Here is a 19,801-nt window from a genome sequence, read left to right as displayed (position 1 = left end):
TGCCTTATTAATCTGAATCCTCTCCTTAATCGACGACCAATGAAGCTCCTAAGATGACGGTGGATACGAGGCCCTCTGGGATCCTTCAGTAGAACATGAGCAATGGCATTCTGAACCAACTGAAGTCTCTTCAGCTTGAATGCCGGAAGGCCCCAGTAAAGAGCATTGGCATAATCATGCCACTAGGTAGTGAGCGCATGAATGAGAGTTTTCTGGGTCTCCAACAGCAGTATAAACAGAAATGTATTTACGGATTTTAGAAGTCCAATGCACAAGCCCATAAGGACCGCCACCTGGGGTTGAAAAGTAGCAAAACTTTACCCCCAAGTTGCACACAATAGAAGCCATGCTAGGTGAAGTTGCAATATGATTGGTGAGCAGAAGTATGGACCCCTTGTTGAGACATAACAGTTCCAAGGGCAGGGAAAATAAAAAAAATGCAACAAAAATTCCCCTTGGTAAACCAATTAAAAATAATACATACAATGTACGAATATAGACGAAAGAACATGTAAATGCAAAACAGTCTTATTTATAATCACAATCTATATGATAAATTAGATAAGTGATATTACATAATGAATAAATTAGCAACAAAAAATATATATTTGTGGTAATATTCTCTCACAACACATATCAAATAGTAAAAATACGGAAAACATCTCCTATTGAAACATAACAGAAAATACCCCAGACTCTTGGTCAGAGAAACCTTCAAAAGAGTGCGCTTTTTTGATAGAGACCACCTACTTTAAACTAAATAACTACATCTCGTTCACTCTGTGCCACTCTACCATGAATGAGAAAATTTGGCAAATCATTTGTTCAAACTGTCATATTTTGAACAGCGAAGCGTAAGCTCCCAAAACCGATGTTTGTACATAGACGAAATTAAAACTACAAAGATATGGTCACATTTCAACACTGACATCCCCTATGTCCAGAAAACAATAGATGGAACTTCACCTGTAGTTGGAACGTACAAATGTACGTTCCTTATCAATTCTTCATCTAGCCTATGTAAAATTAATGTACTTGGTTCATAAAGTGATGGAAAGCCAAAGAGTGCAATATTTTTGGAGTAGACAAGTGTGCAATTTGTGTTCCTTAACCCAATTTCGAGACCATGTGTCAATCTGTAATATTTTGTGTGGACGATCCAGTAAATTTCTACATGAAGAACAAGCTACTTACCTTCTGTAACACCTTTTAAGGTAGAAACTATCTAGCCGCAGATACCTCACCTTTTGAATATTCCCCAGACGTCAGACTGTGGATCCAGAAACGTTTCCATAGTACCTCTGCATGCCAGAAGTTAGCACAATGTGGCTCCACACTGACACCATTCTGATCTAGAAGTGACATGAGCGGCACAACTCCTGTGCCCCGTTGTCAGTTGCTTTCAAGACTGTTCATGTCCTGAGACGTGGAACCCAAAAAGACAATCTATAGACCAATATGCAGATTCCTAGACTTGGAATCTTATTAAAGGGAAGAGTCCAATCACAGAATGGGGTGGATTGAAGGTTCAGTGAGGAATCTGCGGCTAGATAGTCTCTATCAGAAAAAGCGTTACCGAAGGTAGGTAACTTGTTCTTCTGATAGAGACTTCTAGTTGCAGATTCCTCACCTTTTGAACAGATACTGAAGGAGTACCTAATTGCAGTTGGCTGTGAATGGCCTCAAACCAGAAAAACCTGCAGGACCGAGCAGCAAAGTGCCCCTTTTGGTAGACTTGGCTGTCCAGAGCTTTGTGAACATATGGAGGGACGCACAAGTAGTGGCCTGGCATATGTCTATGACAGAGACTCTGCGTGTTATAGCATTAGTAGCAGCTTTGGCCCTAGTAGATTGAGCATGCAGTCTTTCCGGACGCTGCTTTTTAGCTAATGCATAGCCGATCTTAAAGCAGGACACAATCAAGATGGTACACTTCTGTACAGCTGTGCCTTTTCTCGCTCTGGCGAACCCCACAAAGAACCGATTGTCTACCCGGTTGTCTTTGGTACAATCGATGTAGAAACTGAGCCCTCTTTCAGGGTTCCGGCAATGGAGGGAGAGGAGGAGCATAGAATGAAGGCATGGTGATGGTTTGCCCAACGTGGAAATGTGTCACAACTTTTGGTAGAAAGGATGCCCTAATTTGCAGAACCAGCTTATTGGTTAAGAATGTGGTGTATGATGAATGAACACACAGAGCCTGAAGCTCACTCATGACAACTAGGAAAACAATTTTGATGGTATGGAACAGTAGGTAGCAGCTGTGAAGAGGCTTGAATGGATTACATATCAGATAATGACGAAATGAGGTCCCATTGGGAGATCATTAAAGAAGAAAAGGGAAACAAATGCTGCACCCTTTTCCAAAACCTCATCACAACCGGTGATTTAAACAAGGAAGGTTGATCAAGCAATCGCATGATAATCTTTTACTGTGCCCATTGCAAGGCCTAGATGGGCGAGAGACAGAACAAATAAAACATCAGACAATTGGGCCGGGAGGGGGTCAATTTGGCATACGACGCACCAAACAACAAACTTGTCCCAGCAACAGGCATATACAGTCTTTGTCATGGGACACATGCCTGCCAAGATTACATAAACTGCCTCTGGAGGGAAGTTGAAGGCATTAAGTTGGCATCACTCAATCTCCATGCATGAAAGGGTAAAATTGTGAAAGCCAGGGTGGAGAACCCAGCCGTGCTGCTGTGACAGCGGATCCTTGCAGACGGGCAGCATGGTCGAACCACAGATTCTCAAGTTTCTGTTCTAGGTACCATACTCAACATGCCGGCTGAAGCTACTAGGATCATTTGGGCCCAGTCCGTTCTGATCTTCCTGAGAATTTGGTGCAGGTGTGGTATCAGCGTAAAGGCATTCAGGAGTTTGTAGTCACATCCTATGCGAAACTCATATCTCCAAGCGGTAGACGCTTTGAAAACTTCAACGCGCAGAAGTACTGACATTCTGTGTACTCTGCAGTGGTGAACCAATTGAGCCATGGTTCTCACTATTCACAGAAGAGAACTTGTACCACCCCCAGCTGTAACCGTCACTCGTAACATGCTAGGTGCCAACAATTGAGCTTGCCTGCTCTGGAATTCAATGAGCCTGCAAGTTGTTTGCCTCTAGGAAGATCCCCTAGCGGCCCAGTCATTTCAAGAGTCCCACCCTGTTTGTTGCAAAATCACATGGAGGTCATGTTGTCCATGAGCACTTCTACCAGCCTCCACTTGATGGACTGCAGAAAGGCTTTCCGCACCAAACAAATGGCCCGCAGCTTCAAAAGGTTGATATGGAACCGGGACTTCATCAAAGACCAGTGGCCTCTGATTTCCACCTCCCCCAAGTGGCCGCCAAAGCCCAGAAGTGATGCACCTTTCCCAACAGTCAACTAAGGTGGTGGGGAGGTGGGGCGAGTCTGCCGCTGACCCAACTGTGGTCAAGTAACTACGACTGCAGTCTTTCCTAGTCTCCTCCGAAATCTGACCTTGATAGGAGAGGTCCCCTTGATGCTGGGCCCACTGGGACTTCAGATCCCACTGTAGAGCCCACATATGACACCTGGTGTGGCGACCAGCACGATGCAGGAGTCCATCAGTCCCAGCAACCTCAGAGTCGACATTACTGAAATACAGAACTGAGGCTCAAAGATCAGGATCATAGCCTAAATGCATAGGACTCTCTTTCCCAGGGGAAAGGCACGAAGCAGGGCAGTGTCCAGAACGGCTGCAGAAACGAGGCACATCTGAGAAGGAGTCAGGTGTCTCTTCAGAATGTTGATAGTCAACCCCAAAGAGGATAGGAGGTTTGCCATACTCTGGAGGTGGCTGACGACTGCCTGTGGCGAGCCCACCTTCACCAGCCAGTCAACGCGGTAGGGGAAGACTGGCATCACTGACCTCCGAAGGTGTGCCGACACCACTGCCATCACTTCTGTGAACACCTAAGGGGTTCTGGTGAAACCAAATAGCAGAACGCTGAACTGAAAGTGTTCCGGTCCCACCATGACCTGCAGGTAGTGCTAATGGGCCAGCAGAACAGGTATGTGGAAATAGGCGTGTTGCAGGTCCTATGCCACCATCAAGTCTCCCGGATCGTGGTGGGCAGACAAAACCTGGGTGCAGGTGAGCATTCTGAATTTCCCCATCCGCAGATCTAGAAAAGGCTAATGGCCTCGATCCTTCTTGGGCACCAGAAAGTAACGGGAATAACAACCACAACCTACTTTTGCTGCAGACACCCTCTTGAGAGTCCCTTTGGCCAAAATGGAGAGACAGTCCTACCTTAGTCCCTGGGTGGTCGGTGAATGGTGCAACAGGGACGAAAGGAAGGGTAAAATACAACCCCATGGGGACAATCTACAGGACCCTCCTGCCCCTTCATGATCGCTTGCCAACCCGGACAGAGTCAGTAGATTCTTTCTCCTATCGGGTGGCTGTGACCAAGTAAAGGTACACTAAAGAGGTTTGGCAGGTGTCGCTGCTTGGAGGGTATGGGGTTCAACTGGCTGCCCACTTATATTGGCTGTGTGGGTGTTGGCCACCTCAGAATCTCCCACGAAACAGCTGAGTTCCCGACTCGGGCCGAACAGGCGATAAGCGGTACCTTGGATAAAGCCATGAAAGAAAGGGTTGAATGAATTGTTGCAGCTGGTGAGTGTGGACAGAGAGGTCAAGTGACCAAGTGGTGGCCCCACTCTGATTGAAGCTTTAAAGCGCAGAGTCAGCCTTGTTTCCAAACAGGCAAGTTTAATTGAATGCCATGACCATCAGGGAAGACTGGATGTCACACTAGAACCCAGTCAATTGCAGCCACATATGATGACGAATGGCAACGCCGGTGCCTATAGCTCACCCAATGAAGTTGGTGGTGTCCAAGCCAAAATTAATTGAGAACTTGGTCACATCACGACCATCTTGGATCGGCTGAGAAAGGACTGGGTGAATGACTTCTGGTACACCAGGGAGGCCTTGTGCCACAGAGTCCCAAAGAGCATGAGTGTAATGGCCCCACAAATAGGAGACATTGATCGATGGCAGGGCTGATGAGAAGAGGTGTTTTCCAAAGGTCTCCACTCGTATTGACTCCCTGTCATTAGGAGTGATGGGAAAATTGTTGAGTTTGGTCAGACTGGTGGAAGCCTGCACCACAAGGCTCTCTGGAGAAGGGTGCTGTGACAAAAAGTCTGGGTCACCTGGGGCAGGGCGATGGTGCCTGGCAAAATGTCTGTTAACTGGAAGGCATGTACAAGGCTTGACCCTAACCCTCGGAGGAAATCAGTCCGGGCCTTACTGAAAGGGAGGAGGGGCTCAGAAGTAGTCTGGCCCGGATGCAGGACCTCAGTCAGCATATTCGTGCACTCCTCAATGGCGGAGAGCTAGAAGTCAAGAACTTCTGCTGCCCTACACATAATAGCATAGGAGGCCGATTCTTCCACAGCAGGGCTGGGGGAGAGAAAAGAGCAGTATCCAGGGAGGTATCTAGGCCACTGGCCTCCTGAAAGTACTCATGTCAAATTGTCCTCAATACAGGGCTCAGCAAACTCCTCACCCTGGTCATGGTCATTGTCAGAATCAGTGCAGACGAGAGAATGAAATGAATGTTGACTGCTACCTGGAAGTTCATGTGCAGGGGCTGCCGCCTCGTTTGGATTTGTGTGCGGTATCGGTTGGAGTCAGAGGACAAAGAGGACAATCAGAACAACATCCTCAGAAGGCAAGCTTGGCATCGAAGTGCCGGGTCTGACGTGGGTTTGGGCACCAGGGGCAGTGTCAGAACTGTAGCCAAGGGTAGTAGTGGTCAGAGGGTCCAGCTGACACCCAGGGAGAACACACCGGCAGTAGTCCAGGTTGAGGGCCTCTCAGGTCTGTCTGGTCCAAAGGCATGCCAGAGGGAGTCGGTAGAGATCCAAAGATCTGGAGTGCAGATGCGGGGAACTCTTTGATCTGGCATTGCATGAATGAAGGCCCCAGAAACTCGGGTTGTGCTGGGACCAGCTGAGGAATCAGCTTTGAAGCCAGCGGACTTCCAAAGCGAGACGGTTGGTGCCGCCCACACGCTTCATCAGGGGAGTAGGAATGGTGAGTAGGAGTGGAACTTTACTTCGAAGTCTTGTGTTTTTTATGCATACCAGAGGACTTGGAATGCGATGAAGACCTGCCTCTAGAACGGCTCTGCAGACTCTGTGAAAGGACTCAGGATCGGACCTTGAGCTTGGAGCAGGACTTGGAGTGGTCCCGACGCTGGGTCTTTCTAGTACTTGGTGACAAAGTTTTGCCTTGTGTTGGCTAATAGCCATTGGGTTCACTGATGTGCAGTTTCCACAGAAACTGGAGAAGTGGCAGACCCCAGACACCATAGGCATGCCTGGTGAGGATCTGATGCAGAAATCTGTTTGCCACAGTCTTTACATGGTTTATAACCTGCTGTCTTAGGGGGTGACATCCCTTGCACAATGAAAAACATATTTGGTGACAGAAAAAAAACGAGGTAAGGGTCTCAGAGATGAGAGAAGTTCCGGATTTGCATCTGGTGGTGCAGGGAGAAAAGAAGTGACACCAGCGCGCATGTCAGCTCCTTAATAGGCCCGCACGTCACTTACAGAACAGAACGGCGTCAGTGTGTAGCCACACGGCTCCACTTTCCATCAGGCTATGGAAATATTTCCAGATCCAGTCTGACACCCTGAGAATATTCAAAAGATGAGGAATCCGCAGCTAGAAGTCTCTATCAGGCAGAAATATTTGGACTGCTATTCGTAAAGTTCAACTGTCCCAAATTCTACACAAACAAAAAACTCTCTATAGTACTCTCTATACCTCCTCTTAAATTATGACAGCATTCGACGCCCATATTTTGACTGACGCATATGCTACCCCAATCTATGGTTGAGAAAATCTACACACCAGTTTTCTATTGCATTATTACTATATTACCTTTAGCATAGCATTATTTTGGCACCAAGCAAGTAATCTTTTACCTACTGAAAGATGTTTGCCTCACAAAAAGTCCGAACTGCATCGAGGAATTCGAAAGCAGTCAACAAACTGCTGCGGGAAAATTTGTGGTGGAATTTCTGGTATTTGACTGTAAACCCGAGGAGCAGACTGGGGCATGTTTTGCCATCGTTCGCACTGCAAGCAAACCCCTCACCCAAACAAAAATTGTAGCTTTCACCCGATTTCTTTTCTGCAAATTTTTCATAAACTTTAATAGGTCAACAGTTTACTAGAACCGCACAGACTGTCAAAGGCCAGTCAGGCAATTTTCAGAATAATATATTGTTGTAAGACATTCATATAGAAGTACCAAAAATGCATATGGCAACCCTGCTCAAAAAAAATGTCTGGCGTTCCCACACTCGGGGTTAAAACAGCATGTGAGAGAGTTTACACAGATGTACAGGTTAAAGCCCAAAGCGCAGTAACTAAGTATTTTGTTCAAGAAACGCGATTAAGCAAATGTCCATAATAATTTGTTGTCCTGTGTCTAGCATATGGGAAAGTACCGAAAAACATGGCATCAATTTAATAGAAAAAGACATCATAGAAAATATAGAAAGGAACTGTATTAGTTAGACTATAATGCCCTATGAGCTGTAACATATAGCATAAACGCCATGGTTTACATGTAATGCCGTAATATTCCACTAACCCAGGTTTCTTTTAATGAAAAAATTACCATATCTTTGGACACAGGGATAGAGGAGGGCTACGAGTGTAGAGTTTATGGCACACCTAAGTATCCAAAATCTCAAATACATTCGGCTTCGAGGGTAAGGGAACCCTGCAGCCACGGAAGCCAATCACCTGGGCAGCCATGGCAATTTTTTAAACGGATAAAAGTTTCCACAGTCAAAAATCTTTCACCGCTCCTGCAAGTGTACCACGGATCAAGAAAGCTTGCAGCCTGAACCAAGCGTTATGAATTTCCATGGATGCTTACTTATTAGATCTGACATGGCACAGCAGCTGTCTACAAAACCAATTGTTAGCAGCACTTTAAAATACGCATAGAACAGCCTTTGGCTCCACTCAGAGGATTACTCCTCTGTCCCCTCATGCAACTGGTTGGCTGGTGTATGGTTGTCTGGTGTATGGTTGTCTGGTGTATCATTCCACCTCCTACCGAGTATTGGCAGTGTAAGGCAGGACGGACTATTTTACTTCTCAAAAGTACTCTGAAAGGAACTACGGCCTAAGATGAAGGCATTGTGAAACTGCACTGTGATGATCCATACTATCAGTCCAGGTTCGGACTTGGAAATATATCAAACCCTTTACAAAACGGGTAAATGGATCTATGTAGCAGAACAGAACACTTGGAACTGGGGAAAGCTGGAATAAAAAGTCTATAACAGTGCTGGATGGCGGTGATCTCCCCCACCAGAGGCAACTTCAACAGGAGACCAAGACCTGGAATGGAGCACCTGACTGAGCTCATAGGGAGAACGGCACCTGGATTTCGTGTAAGGTTCCATGTCCCAACACATCCAATTTTATAGGCGGTTCACTTGCAGTGCAAGGACCATTTCCAGATGAAACCCAATAGATGCCCCGTTCAATCATGGGCCTCCATGACCTCCAGAGCAGCAGAGTGGTGGTCCTATGGAAGCAGAATCTGGGAGTAGCTGGTTCAACGGTGGCCAGGGATCTGATACCTGAAGGTCCAAATACCTCCTCCTCCTGTCACCCTAGAGAATATATATGCAATAAGCACGGTAATGATAACCTCCTGGACATATATTATAAAGATTAAAGGGTAACGCAGAAGGGGAGTGATATTATGGGGAAGATTTAAACTTACTACAGTGCTCCCAATTGGATAGGATTTATAGTGGGAGGAGGTTTTATGGGGTTTGCTACACAAGCTTTACAAGAATATTCAGAGAACAGGAATTCGAGGATACCTTGTGATCTCTACATCATAAATCAAGGACTTATTGTTTCTTCTCCCACATACACATAAAATATTCTAGCAGGGATACCTTTTTCATGATTTAGGGAAAGATTTGAAAGCTGCACACAGCTGACATAGTGGATGTCTCTATATTGGATCAGGCCCATGTGGCAACAGAAAGGGAAAAGAAATGGGGCGACAAGTGGAGAACCACATTTTCCGCGACCCAGTTAGAATACTGGAACTAGCTCAGAAAATGAGGGAGTATTTTGAACTTAGTTTGGAGGAGCACACTTCACTGTGATCCATTGGGATGCATTTAAAGCGATGACTGGCCAGAGTGGTGGCAATTGTGCTAACAGTGGGAGCCAGGGGAGAGAGGAGGACAATGAAAGACAAGCCTCATAGGTGAGCTAAAGTAACTGCATTCTATAAACTAGAGAGTTCACGCAAAACCCATCGTAAACTGGCACTACTTAGAGGTCACCTGAATGTCCTAAAAACAAACCAACCAGAGCTGACCCTCTTTAAAATGGAGCAATCTATCTACAAAAAGAGAAACCCAATATCCGTGCTGCTGCCTAAACACCTGAGACTACAAATAACATAACAACAAATAGGTACGGTAACAACTAAGGGAGGGAAGCTAGTAGCCATGGGGGCCTTGCAAGACATTTTCAGGACCTATATACACAAGAGCCATAAAATGAGGAAGCAAAAAAATCCTAAAAGAAAAAATGTTGCATCCAAACTCTTCACTGGGCTGGATGGAGGAACTGGAAAAGCCTATAGCTCCTGTAGCTGTGCGCAGAGCGATAAAAAACACAAACCCCAGAAAGACTCAGGCTGCATGGGTTCACAGCCCTGTTTTACAAAACCTTCCTAGCTCAACTAGGAAATCCATTAGCAGACTTCTTTAATTCTCTGCCGCAGCATGAATGAACAACCCTTAAGATGAGAAATACCCACATTTACCTGGATTTATAAAAAGAAAACAAACCTGAGGAGCATTCCTCCTCTCACCACTAAATCACACTGCTAATAGTAGGCGTCAAAATCTCGACCATTTTAGCTACAAAAAACATGGCAAGCATGATGCCCTACCTAGTAGACATAGAGCAGATGGGCTTGATCAAGCATAGACAGGAAAGCGACAGTGTAGGAAGAGTGGCAAACTAGTGAAGAAGATTAACCATAAGCAGATTCCGGCTCTTTTTAGAAGTCTAGATGTCAAACCCATGTTTGATCACATAAGCTAGAAATTCCTCAAGACTGCATTAGAGGAATTTGACTTCGATCCTAAAATGGAGAGGTGGATATTGTCCAACTAGATAAGCCTCAAAGCCAAGGTGCAGGCGAACGGCTTGATGTCACAGGCTCCTATTTAACAGAGGGGCAAGAGACAGGGATGCCTGTCACCGCTTGTTTGACCAAGACATAGAGCTGCTGACAATGAAAGTATGCAGCCAAGCTTTAATTGATAGGATACCCTTTGGGGAGAACATCATAAGGTTTATTTCCTTGCCGAGGACTTACTACTTTTGCTTACCCGTCTGGAATTGTTGATCCTAAAGATAAGGACAATTTTAGAAGAGTTTAAAAAAGTTCCTGGAGTTTAAGTAAATATACAAAAAATTGGCATGCCAAGCCTAACTTTGCAAATGGACGCCATAGCCGGGAAGTGCCCATGGTGCCTTATTCGGTAGGCAACAACCTCAATGAAATAACTAGAGATGCATTTAACACGTAGGTTAGAGGGATGGTATCGGGCAAAATGGCCAGAGTTCCTACGGCAGATGTAAAGGGCTCTGCACAAGTAGTTCCTAGTGTATTTATACTGGACAGAATAAATGTAATCAGAATGAATGTGATGCCCCACCTCTTGCATGTCTATCAGTCTCTCCCCGTAACAATACTAATGACATTCATCTGGGTAACAGAAAGGCCAAGGGTCAACATGAAGCTGCTCAAAGCACTGCACAAGAAGGGGGGGGGGGGATCGGGCTAAAATACAATGCAGCAGCCATCTTAAGGGAATAGTGCAGTCACCCACCCGACAAACCGAGACAAAATGGATCCCAATGGATCCAGGAGTTGTATGGCAGCTCCTGTCGAACCTGGCATTGCTATCAAAATCACAGCATCCCTCAGAATGCATACACAGCCAGTGTGCTGAAAACTGTACTACAGGTATGAGATAGGGTGTCTGAGGGCTGGGAGGCTAACACTTTTTTCCTTCAAAAAACACATTGATACACTTTAATAGGCATTTTACTCCAGCAAGAGGCCTTCAGAGAATAGAGGGAGGAAGACTACCAGACAATCTCAGAGCTATTCAGACATGGCGAAGTGAAAACCTTTGAGTTCTGTAAGAAAGAGTTTGGAGTGAAAGAAACAAGATTACTACAATATCGACAACTTAACACATTAGAAACTGCACCCCCTGAATAAGTGGTAACAAGTGAGCTAACTCCTATGGAAAGATTTGTTAGAACACACCTGGGTGCCAGAGAGATGATCTCTATCAAAGTGTGAGGGAAGGGACATGTGGACCTAACTGATGGTGCCAAAAAGTTGTGCCCAGACGCTGAAAAAGAAGTTCAAAGAAAAGGACTGGATAAATGCATTCCCTACAAAAAAAATCAGTATATAAGATAGTATACCAGTGGTACAGGACACCTGAAAGGTCACATCAGATCTATTTAACAGCCTCTACTAGATGTTGGAGATACGAAGACAAAAAGGGCTTGTTCTTGCTTATTTGGCAAGACAGTACAACTCTCAAAAGTTTCCAGAAGTGGAACATGAGGCATTTTAAGATTCTAGGCTCCCCTGCCTAAGCTGGCCCGCAGGTGATATTGGTGGTTTCCTCATCAGGAACTGGAGCCTTTGTGTATGAAGAGATGGACAGAGCTCTACTGTGGAAACTTTTGGGGTCTGCAAGGATGTTAATTGCTGGGCACTTGCAAAAGAGGGAATCCCCAAGCATTGCACAATACCTCTACAAGTTATGGCAATTGTTGATGAATGAGACTCTGTCACATTATCTTATTCACTCCGAGAAAAGATTCTCCAAATGTCGAAGCTGTTACTTGCGCGCATGTCCATTTGGAATGCGCTGCTTCTCAAATTGTTTGGCCAGGATTAGGACAGTGATAGGGAAATCCGGCAGTACTCTCCTGAGGTGCAAAGGGTGTAGTGTCTGAATTTGAAAGCACTGTAATGCGAAAAATGACATCCCTTCTACACATAACCTATGTAAACCCGCTCCGCACCACACATGAGGATGGAATATGGTATGACATTTGCTGTTAGCAGGGGATTTCAGATACCATAATTTTTTTTCACATACATTAAAGAAAAAAATAAGAATGGCTTAAAAAAGAGCAAAACAAACAGTCTTACCTCTCTTCCAGTAAGAACGTGTCGTGCCAATTTCACTTTTGCAAAATTTCCCTTTCCTATCGTTTTCAGCAGCCGATAATTTCCAACATGGGGTTGTTCATCAGTTGTAGACGTGATAGAAGTCCTACATCGTGGAATATTCTGCCTGCTACTGGACTTGGAAGGAGGGATGTGTGGCTCGGGATACCCATCCACAGATGTATGCTGTAGGAAAAAGGAGAACAGGGCACTTTAGAAAAGCATCTGATGCAAACCAAAGGGCAGCATAAAATAGGCGGTAATTCAGTATATAAAGTAAAAGCACATACAGATTAAAGCATCAAAACACTAGCCAGGTGTGTAGCCACAACCACGCTCATCTTGAATCACTAATATCGTTAATGCATTTGGGCATCAGGAGGTGCAGGGCGACTGGATGTGACCCAGTACACATACCGTTGTCGTGGTATCGACCACCTGACTGTGTGGAACAAGTGTGGAACAAGCTGCAGGCAACAGTACTTGCTCCCAATGCCCCCACATTCCCCCATACACTCATTCCCCCCTGAGGCTAGGTGTCGTACAATGAGCACACTACAGTGGTGGCTCAGGTACACCTTCAATCGTTATCAATTAGATAACAGACAAAGATTGGTCATTAATTCCTTGAAAATCAATAATGATAATTCAAAAAAAGAAAAGAAGAGAAACGAGGAGCGTTATTCAGGCCTGGAGCAGGAGTTCCCTGCTAGCTCCAATTCCACAGGTTTACGGACCACAGGATAGAGCAGGTTTCCCAAAGGCAGAAAAAGCAATAAATATAATGGTCTCTACATTTTGTATGTATCTTGTCAAATTAGCTGTGCTTCAAATGCAGAGGTCAAATGTGTGGCTATATCTTCTGAAAAATTGCTGTTTATTCTTTGAACATGGTGGTCCTTGTATACTTTGGCGGGATGAGAGGAGTTTTAAAGTGCACTGTACGATAATCTTGCTGGGGTACAGGGACTGTGTAAGGTATGGCTGTAGGGCGGTTTTTTTTTGGAACACAAAACACAATTCAAATACCTGTAAATGAATTGTACACATTTCAAAATATATCAGCAGTTAGGAAAAAGCACATTTATTTGTAATTCTAAAGTGTGATGAAAACAATCCCTTGCAAGTATTCCCCCGCAAGACTCCGGGTGAAGCTTCCAGTATTGGTGCTGCTTATGTTTTTTACTTCACAAAGCAAAGTCAACAGAGAATGTGCTCGCTATACATGATCATACACAGCCATCCCACTTGTGTATGACTTTCGCTGATAAATTCAGAAAGATGAATGTGGACTGGGCAGAGCTGCTGGCTTTGGATCTGGAGAACCGGGCTCAAGCTCTGGCTTAGGCTCTGGGAAAATCACTTAATCTCCCATTTGTAAAATAAAATAACTCGCCCTTATGTAGTGTAATCTGGTGCTCACGTAAAGTGCTCCAATGCCCCTGGGCACTGTTTGCGCTTCAAAAAACTGTATAGGGGTTCAAAATGCACCACTGGGCCTTGTTTTAACATACACATGGATATGAGGCCCTGCCTTAAACTGGTATCAACAGCGAGATTTTTCAGAAGCCTTGTGATTTTAGTAAACACATGCCACAGGCCATCAAAGCACTCTGAAAAGTGTTCTAGCTCCAGTAACGTAAGGGATCAATATCTTAGCCACAGTCCAATAATGACATACTGAAGGTCGTGGTCAGGGTTGAGATATTTATAAGCAATTGCTCTTAAAGAGAAATGCAAACAATTGTGCACAATATTTTATTTTGGTGATTCACAGCATTTTGAAAGCATGTCTATTACAATAGAAAAAAATGGCCGTCTTATGTCCATTAAAGCTTGATGGGTCGAAAAAGTTTGTTCTAAAAATTGGGTTGTGGTTCTATAAAGTTTGGGAATCACTGGCATAGAGAAATTCTAGCTAAGCTGCATTGCTGGGAATGGATGACACAGTTTGCATATGCAACTAGAAAGGTACAGGTAAATATATAGCATAAAAGTGGGTTGTGGACAAAATTGCATGTGTTTTTACCCAGCACTAACATCTGTTCATATTATAGCTAATTTCAGACTAGATCACGTTCCCTTGGATCAGATGAATGTTTGTGGAATATAAAGTGAAGGGCACATGTTTGCCCTTATGATGACTCAACAATGGATGATTTTTTGCTGCCCCCCCCCCCCTGCTCTTGGAAGAACTGACCAAGCTATCAATGTCTCATTGATGGCTCTGGAACTAGGTAGGACATTTGCACATGTGCTTAAAGTATACCGCTCCACGAATTAGGAACAGCCTCCTCCACTTGCAATGAAATGTGTTATCTTAACCACTCACTACATTGATGATCATTTCTAAGGTCTGCCATTTAGTTCCTTAGGGGAGCAGTGCGAGTCTCCAAAAGCATACACAGAGGCTATGGTGTCCACATGTGGATGTAGGAAGGTACCCTAGTATGACGAGAAGAACTAGGAGAGTGAGCAACAGAGGGAAAGGGAGAGCAAGATTGAGCAACTGAAACCGCAAAAGAGAAAGTATGTAAAAGAGGGAGTGTGCTGATTTATTATACATTATTTGTAGGTTTATTAGCCAAATTATGAAGTCATTATTTTGCGTCGATTATTGATTATAGGTAATCAGTTACTGATGATGTGCAAATTTCTTTTAAAGTAGGATTGACCCACCAAGGTCGCACCATGAGTCTTCTCACAAATCTGGACCCCCGTTAAACACAACATGGGATATCAACTAAATTAAGGGAAATCAAATGAGGAATACGGATTTCAAATTGCCAGCGACGCTGTCTGCTTGATACCAATGGTCTAATTTTCATATCGAAAAACAAAGGAAGCACTCACAGCATGTTTGGCTGAACCACACCACACCACCAAAAAAGTTTAGAATCAACAGGAAGATATTCAAGTGAGATTAAGCATTGGCGTAGCCATTAGGTCTCGCCTTTGGGACCTTATACGTGTTTAGCCATGCAACAGTTGATGATGTTGCACCAAGGATATTGTGCTGCATAACGAAATACTTATAAGGTCCCAAAAGCGAGACCTATTGGCTATGCTGCGCTAGGCTCGACCTTAAAAGGGGTTTGGCACAACAAGAAAAATATTTTTTTAGATCCTTGGAATTTAAGGCTATTGCATGTCAAGTTTAAGGTTTATTGGTAACGCAGTCATCACTTGTTACAATATGAGGGTTGAAGCATGATTGCATTGTCCTGCATTGGCAGAGCACATGAGGTGATTTGCTACAGCAGCTGGTGGTCATAGCATCTGAATAAAGAGGGGGTGCCAAGTGCACCGATGGAGCTGTGCGACGTGGAGGTGGGAGCAGCAGAGCGGAGGCTACGAGATGGAAAGGACGGAAACGTGCCCTGTACCAACTGTACAGCATACTGTGGTACTAGGCGGCCTTCTACTGCTAGGCACGCAATAAACAGATTTATCCGACATCTACGCCAGGATACAAAGGCATCATAAACATTTATATGGTGGCAACAACGTAACTGTCTCGTGGCGCTTAATACCAGCTCTTATTAGCGAGCTCAGTGGCATGCTCTCTGCGCAGCACCACGGGGAGGATCCAAACGTGTGACCTGCCTATTAAACAAACCTCTGCAGGACTTGCAAAAGCACACATTGTCAATATGACCTTTATAAAGGCTTTTTGTCCAAATTATTTCAATCCCGCAAGGTACCACGGGTCATTGCCTCTGATTCAACGCAAATAAAGATTAATGTGGAGGGAAACGCATCCAGGACAAGCTATCAGGGGCGGGGTGGCACGTGGCAGGGCTCGCTATCTCCAAGGAAGGCCTCGGCTCACAGGACGCTACGCTGGAGAATCTCATCTGCCATCCCAAGATTTGCCACTTGGCCCCTACAGCACACACGCCCACTTACAGAGCTTATAAATTACAGGCGATGCTAAGCGCGGCAGATTGGCCCTCCTCGTGCTAGCGGGCTGCCCAAGTTGGTAAACGCTCGCACGTCAGAGGAGCACTCATCAGGCACCGAAGCCCCCATCCCCAGAGTCTTCATTAGATTAAGGGCGAAAATAAAAACAACTCGCAGCCCAGCCCCGGCACAGAGAAATGTTTAATTTATAGAGAAAGCTTGAAACTGGAGCACAGAACAGAGATGAAATTATGAGTGCGAGAAGTGGGGAAGGAGGTTTGAGCAGGAGAAGGGCGAGTGAGGGAGGAGCAGGCGTCAGCCGAGGAGGAGAAAGCTGTAGGTGGGAGATCTAATGAACGGCTGAAGGGGTGAAATGGAAAATAAGCTAACAGTCAAGACGTAAAGACAGCTCAAAGGAGGGAGATGTCAGAATGTAAAAGATGCAGTATGGAGAAGGGAGGAGGAGGAGATGTAGGAAGGCGAGAGTACTTCAGGATAGGATAGGCTAAACAGGAGATGTAGCAACAGTGGAGACCTGGATAACAAGTACTTTGCTGAGGAGCGGGTGGGAGGGGTAAAAGGCATTAAAGAAAAAAAACGCGCGGCCGCAAAAGTGAATGCCATCTGTTTCCAATTAACGAGACCGCGAGACAGGCAAATGTAAACAAGCGCGGGCACGATAATTGGAAAGAGATGGCGCCTCTGCTCACTCTCGAGCCTTTGGACATTTGCATGCTTTCTTTTGTGGAAGCCTTACGCAATGGCCAATGAAATGCATGGCAGTAAAAAAAAAAACACGAGGAAAAGCTCTGGAAGTTGGAAGTCCGTACAAAAAGCCTCAAAGAGCAGCGCATGTGCGCTGGCTCAGGCGAGACCTAAAAAGGACAGCTAATGGCAACCTAACAAACAAGAACATTTTCATACATGTTCAGCAGACATGTGAAGATCAGGAAGTTTGTTTACTTTATCGAACTGACCACAGAATTTCCTCAAGATCCAGCCTCTAGGACACATTCAATGCACACTCATTCACAAAACACAAGCAGACCAAACGTTATCTGTACATGAAATTCCTTAAAACCAACATTATAAACAATCAAAATCGCAGTCAGCAAATTAGTAATGATAAAAGCTCCAATTAGTCCATCTCACCCACTATGTTATGTTACTAATATTCAAATGGCTTAAGATTAGCACGTATATGACTTGCATTCCTCACCACAATCTATACTCTTTGTAGGACATACATTGGTGTACATGTTAGACAGTTCTCTAAATCAGACCTTGTTCAATCTTCATACTGTCAGAAATATCAACTGGTAAATGCAAACCTAGAAAATATGTTAATCAATTGCCTGTCACTGATGTCATTCTGATTCAATGTAAGTAGCTAACAGAAATTATGTCCCTCCAAGCACTAGCACAGGTCTCACTGGGGCATAATACAGTCCTATTCCCTGCAAATATAACATTATTAACACATTTTAAGTGAACTACAGACAATTACAACAGGTTGAAAGAAAAAAAAAACTGTCACCTGCTGATTGGGTAATGGTATTATTCATAGCCCCTAGGATGAATGATAAGCTTTCTTGAAACATGCAGGAGAACAAAATAATTGAGGACGTGACAACACCTCTAAGTCCTAACAAGCAAAGATTCCTCGAGTTCTCAGTGCATCTCTCTTTGAAAGATATCCTGACACTACCTTGCAGGAAGATACATATCCGAATTGCTCTAATTAACTCAGCCAACACATTTCTTTTTAACATCTCTTTCAATTTTTAGATCACCAATAGTTTGTGACTGTTACTCCCCTCACCTGTTCTGACTTCAGTTCCACAGCAAAATCAATCTTCCCTCTTACTTCATCAAAAATGCAATGTTAGCAGGTTAAACCTTGGATTATACTCAAATATGATCACCTGTCTCCCTTTAACCTCCCCCTCACATGTAGACACTCCCATTCACCACAGCTTTACCGCCCAATGTTGAAGATCCTTGATTACCATATGCATTTTCTCACTCCGCCCATCTGGAGAACTTTCTGATCTATTGATTCACAAATGCAACAAACATATATTGACAAATGTTTAGGTTTATTTATTCGCATTATAGTGTAGTCTATCAAAAAACGTTAAACAAAAGTAGGGGTGCCGCTAAGAAATGGGGGAAAATCTGGGCTCCTTGGCGGAAAAATAAAGGGTAGACTTGAGATCCTGATTCATGCTGAGGGTGTTGTCTGCCGCATATTCTTCAGTGAATTGTATCATTTTTGCAAAATGGTTTCTGCTTGTCGTGTAACCCTTATTATTCATACTGTGTCTGCAATTTTACTGAGCTTTGTTAATAAAAAGATTTAGAAAAAGAAAAAAAAAGAAATATCAATTTCTAAAAAACAGGGAAGATTCGGCTGACCACGATAGATTAATTCCAACTGCATTTGCAGCTGCCCATTTCATGAGTCTGCCCTTATTATAAGAGAGGTTTTCATTTACCTGCGTTACTGGAAGAACAGCATACATTTTGCACTTGCCAATGTTGTGAAGCATGTTCTTGGTTCAATTTCATCCAAGAGCAAAGCGTTAGCACAAAATATTTGCAGAAGAAATTTCCAGATGGCACTTTTCTTTCAGGAAATTACTCCAACAAAAGTATATATTGCTTACTTTTTGTAGTTTATTTCCACCATAGTGTTAATGGTAAAGTGATGCAAAATGCAAGATTGGCTATGTCATTTGTAATTGCATCTGTCACATCAAGGATAAGATCACGAGCAGTGGATTTGATGTGTGAGTTATAGATTGTCCAGGTAACAATAACTCACAAACTTCACTGATTTTTAGGTTCGATTTTGTAACTATGAAAACTTGAACTGCGGGTTTCTTTCAGTGAGTTTCAGATTTTTCTTAACAAACACTCACAGCTGTATGTCAACTGCAGTTTTTCAGTCAGGTAGTGTGTAAGAGAGGCAGGGTGTACGTGTGTGAGATGGAGTGTGTGTGGGAGATGGAGTGTTTCTGTCTATGTGAGGGTACGTGTGAGAATCTGTGAAAGTGTGTGTGTCAAAGTGAATGGGTGTGTGCAAGGTTAAGTCGGTCAGTGTATGTGAGTGGGCAAGTGGGTGTGAGTGTGTGAAAGGTTGAGTATGAACGTGGGTGCACATGAGAGGGCCGGTCTCTTTTTGTTTCTCTACTCTTCTCCCTTTTTTAGGTCTCGCGCCTAGCGTTGCAGAGCCCAGGTATGAGTGGTGTGAGTAGAGTGAGTGTGTGTGAGAATAAGTAAAACAAATCGCACGCACAAATGTTCTGGAAACTCAGAAAGGAAGCAGCTGTCAACAGCTATTTTTCACTATCAATTTCAATGCCTGCTGCAAATTATAAACTTTGTTCAGCGTACCACTCTTACGTCTTGAAACGCTAAAGAAAACGCAATAGCATCAAGAACAAAATACCTGATCTCTCCACACAACTATAAAGAAGAAAATACTTTTATGATATGGAAAACCAAAGCGCTCAATTAGTAATAACAAAAATTGTATGGAGTCCTGACAATCAGGACTTGTGTAGAGATG

The 19,801-nt window shown here is 44.1% G+C and overlaps 1 protein-coding gene across 4 annotated transcripts in view; it reads right to left on the bottom strand.

Moving 5' to 3' along the window:
- The window catches only part of MARK1 (microtubule affinity regulating kinase 1), a 492,874-nt gene that overhangs the window by 281,864 nt on the left and 191,209 nt on the right, over window positions 1-19,801 (bottom strand). For all 4 annotated transcript variants that reach the window (XM_078649810.1, XM_078649807.1, XM_078649809.1 and 1 more), the window contains exon 2: window positions 12,307-12,510. In XM_078649810.1, the coding sequence (XP_078505936.1) occupies window positions 12,307-12,510 (204 nt within the window). The remainder of the gene's footprint in view (window positions 1-12,306; window positions 12,511-19,801) is intronic.

Source organism: Lissotriton helveticus, chromosome 6 (assembly GCF_964261635.1).
Source record: "Lissotriton helveticus chromosome 6, aLisHel1.1, whole genome shotgun sequence".
NCBI lineage: Eukaryota > Metazoa > Chordata > Amphibia > Caudata > Salamandridae > Lissotriton > Lissotriton helveticus.
The sequence above is the reverse complement of the archived record's forward strand: the minus strand, read 5'-3'. Positions and strand labels throughout refer to the sequence as shown.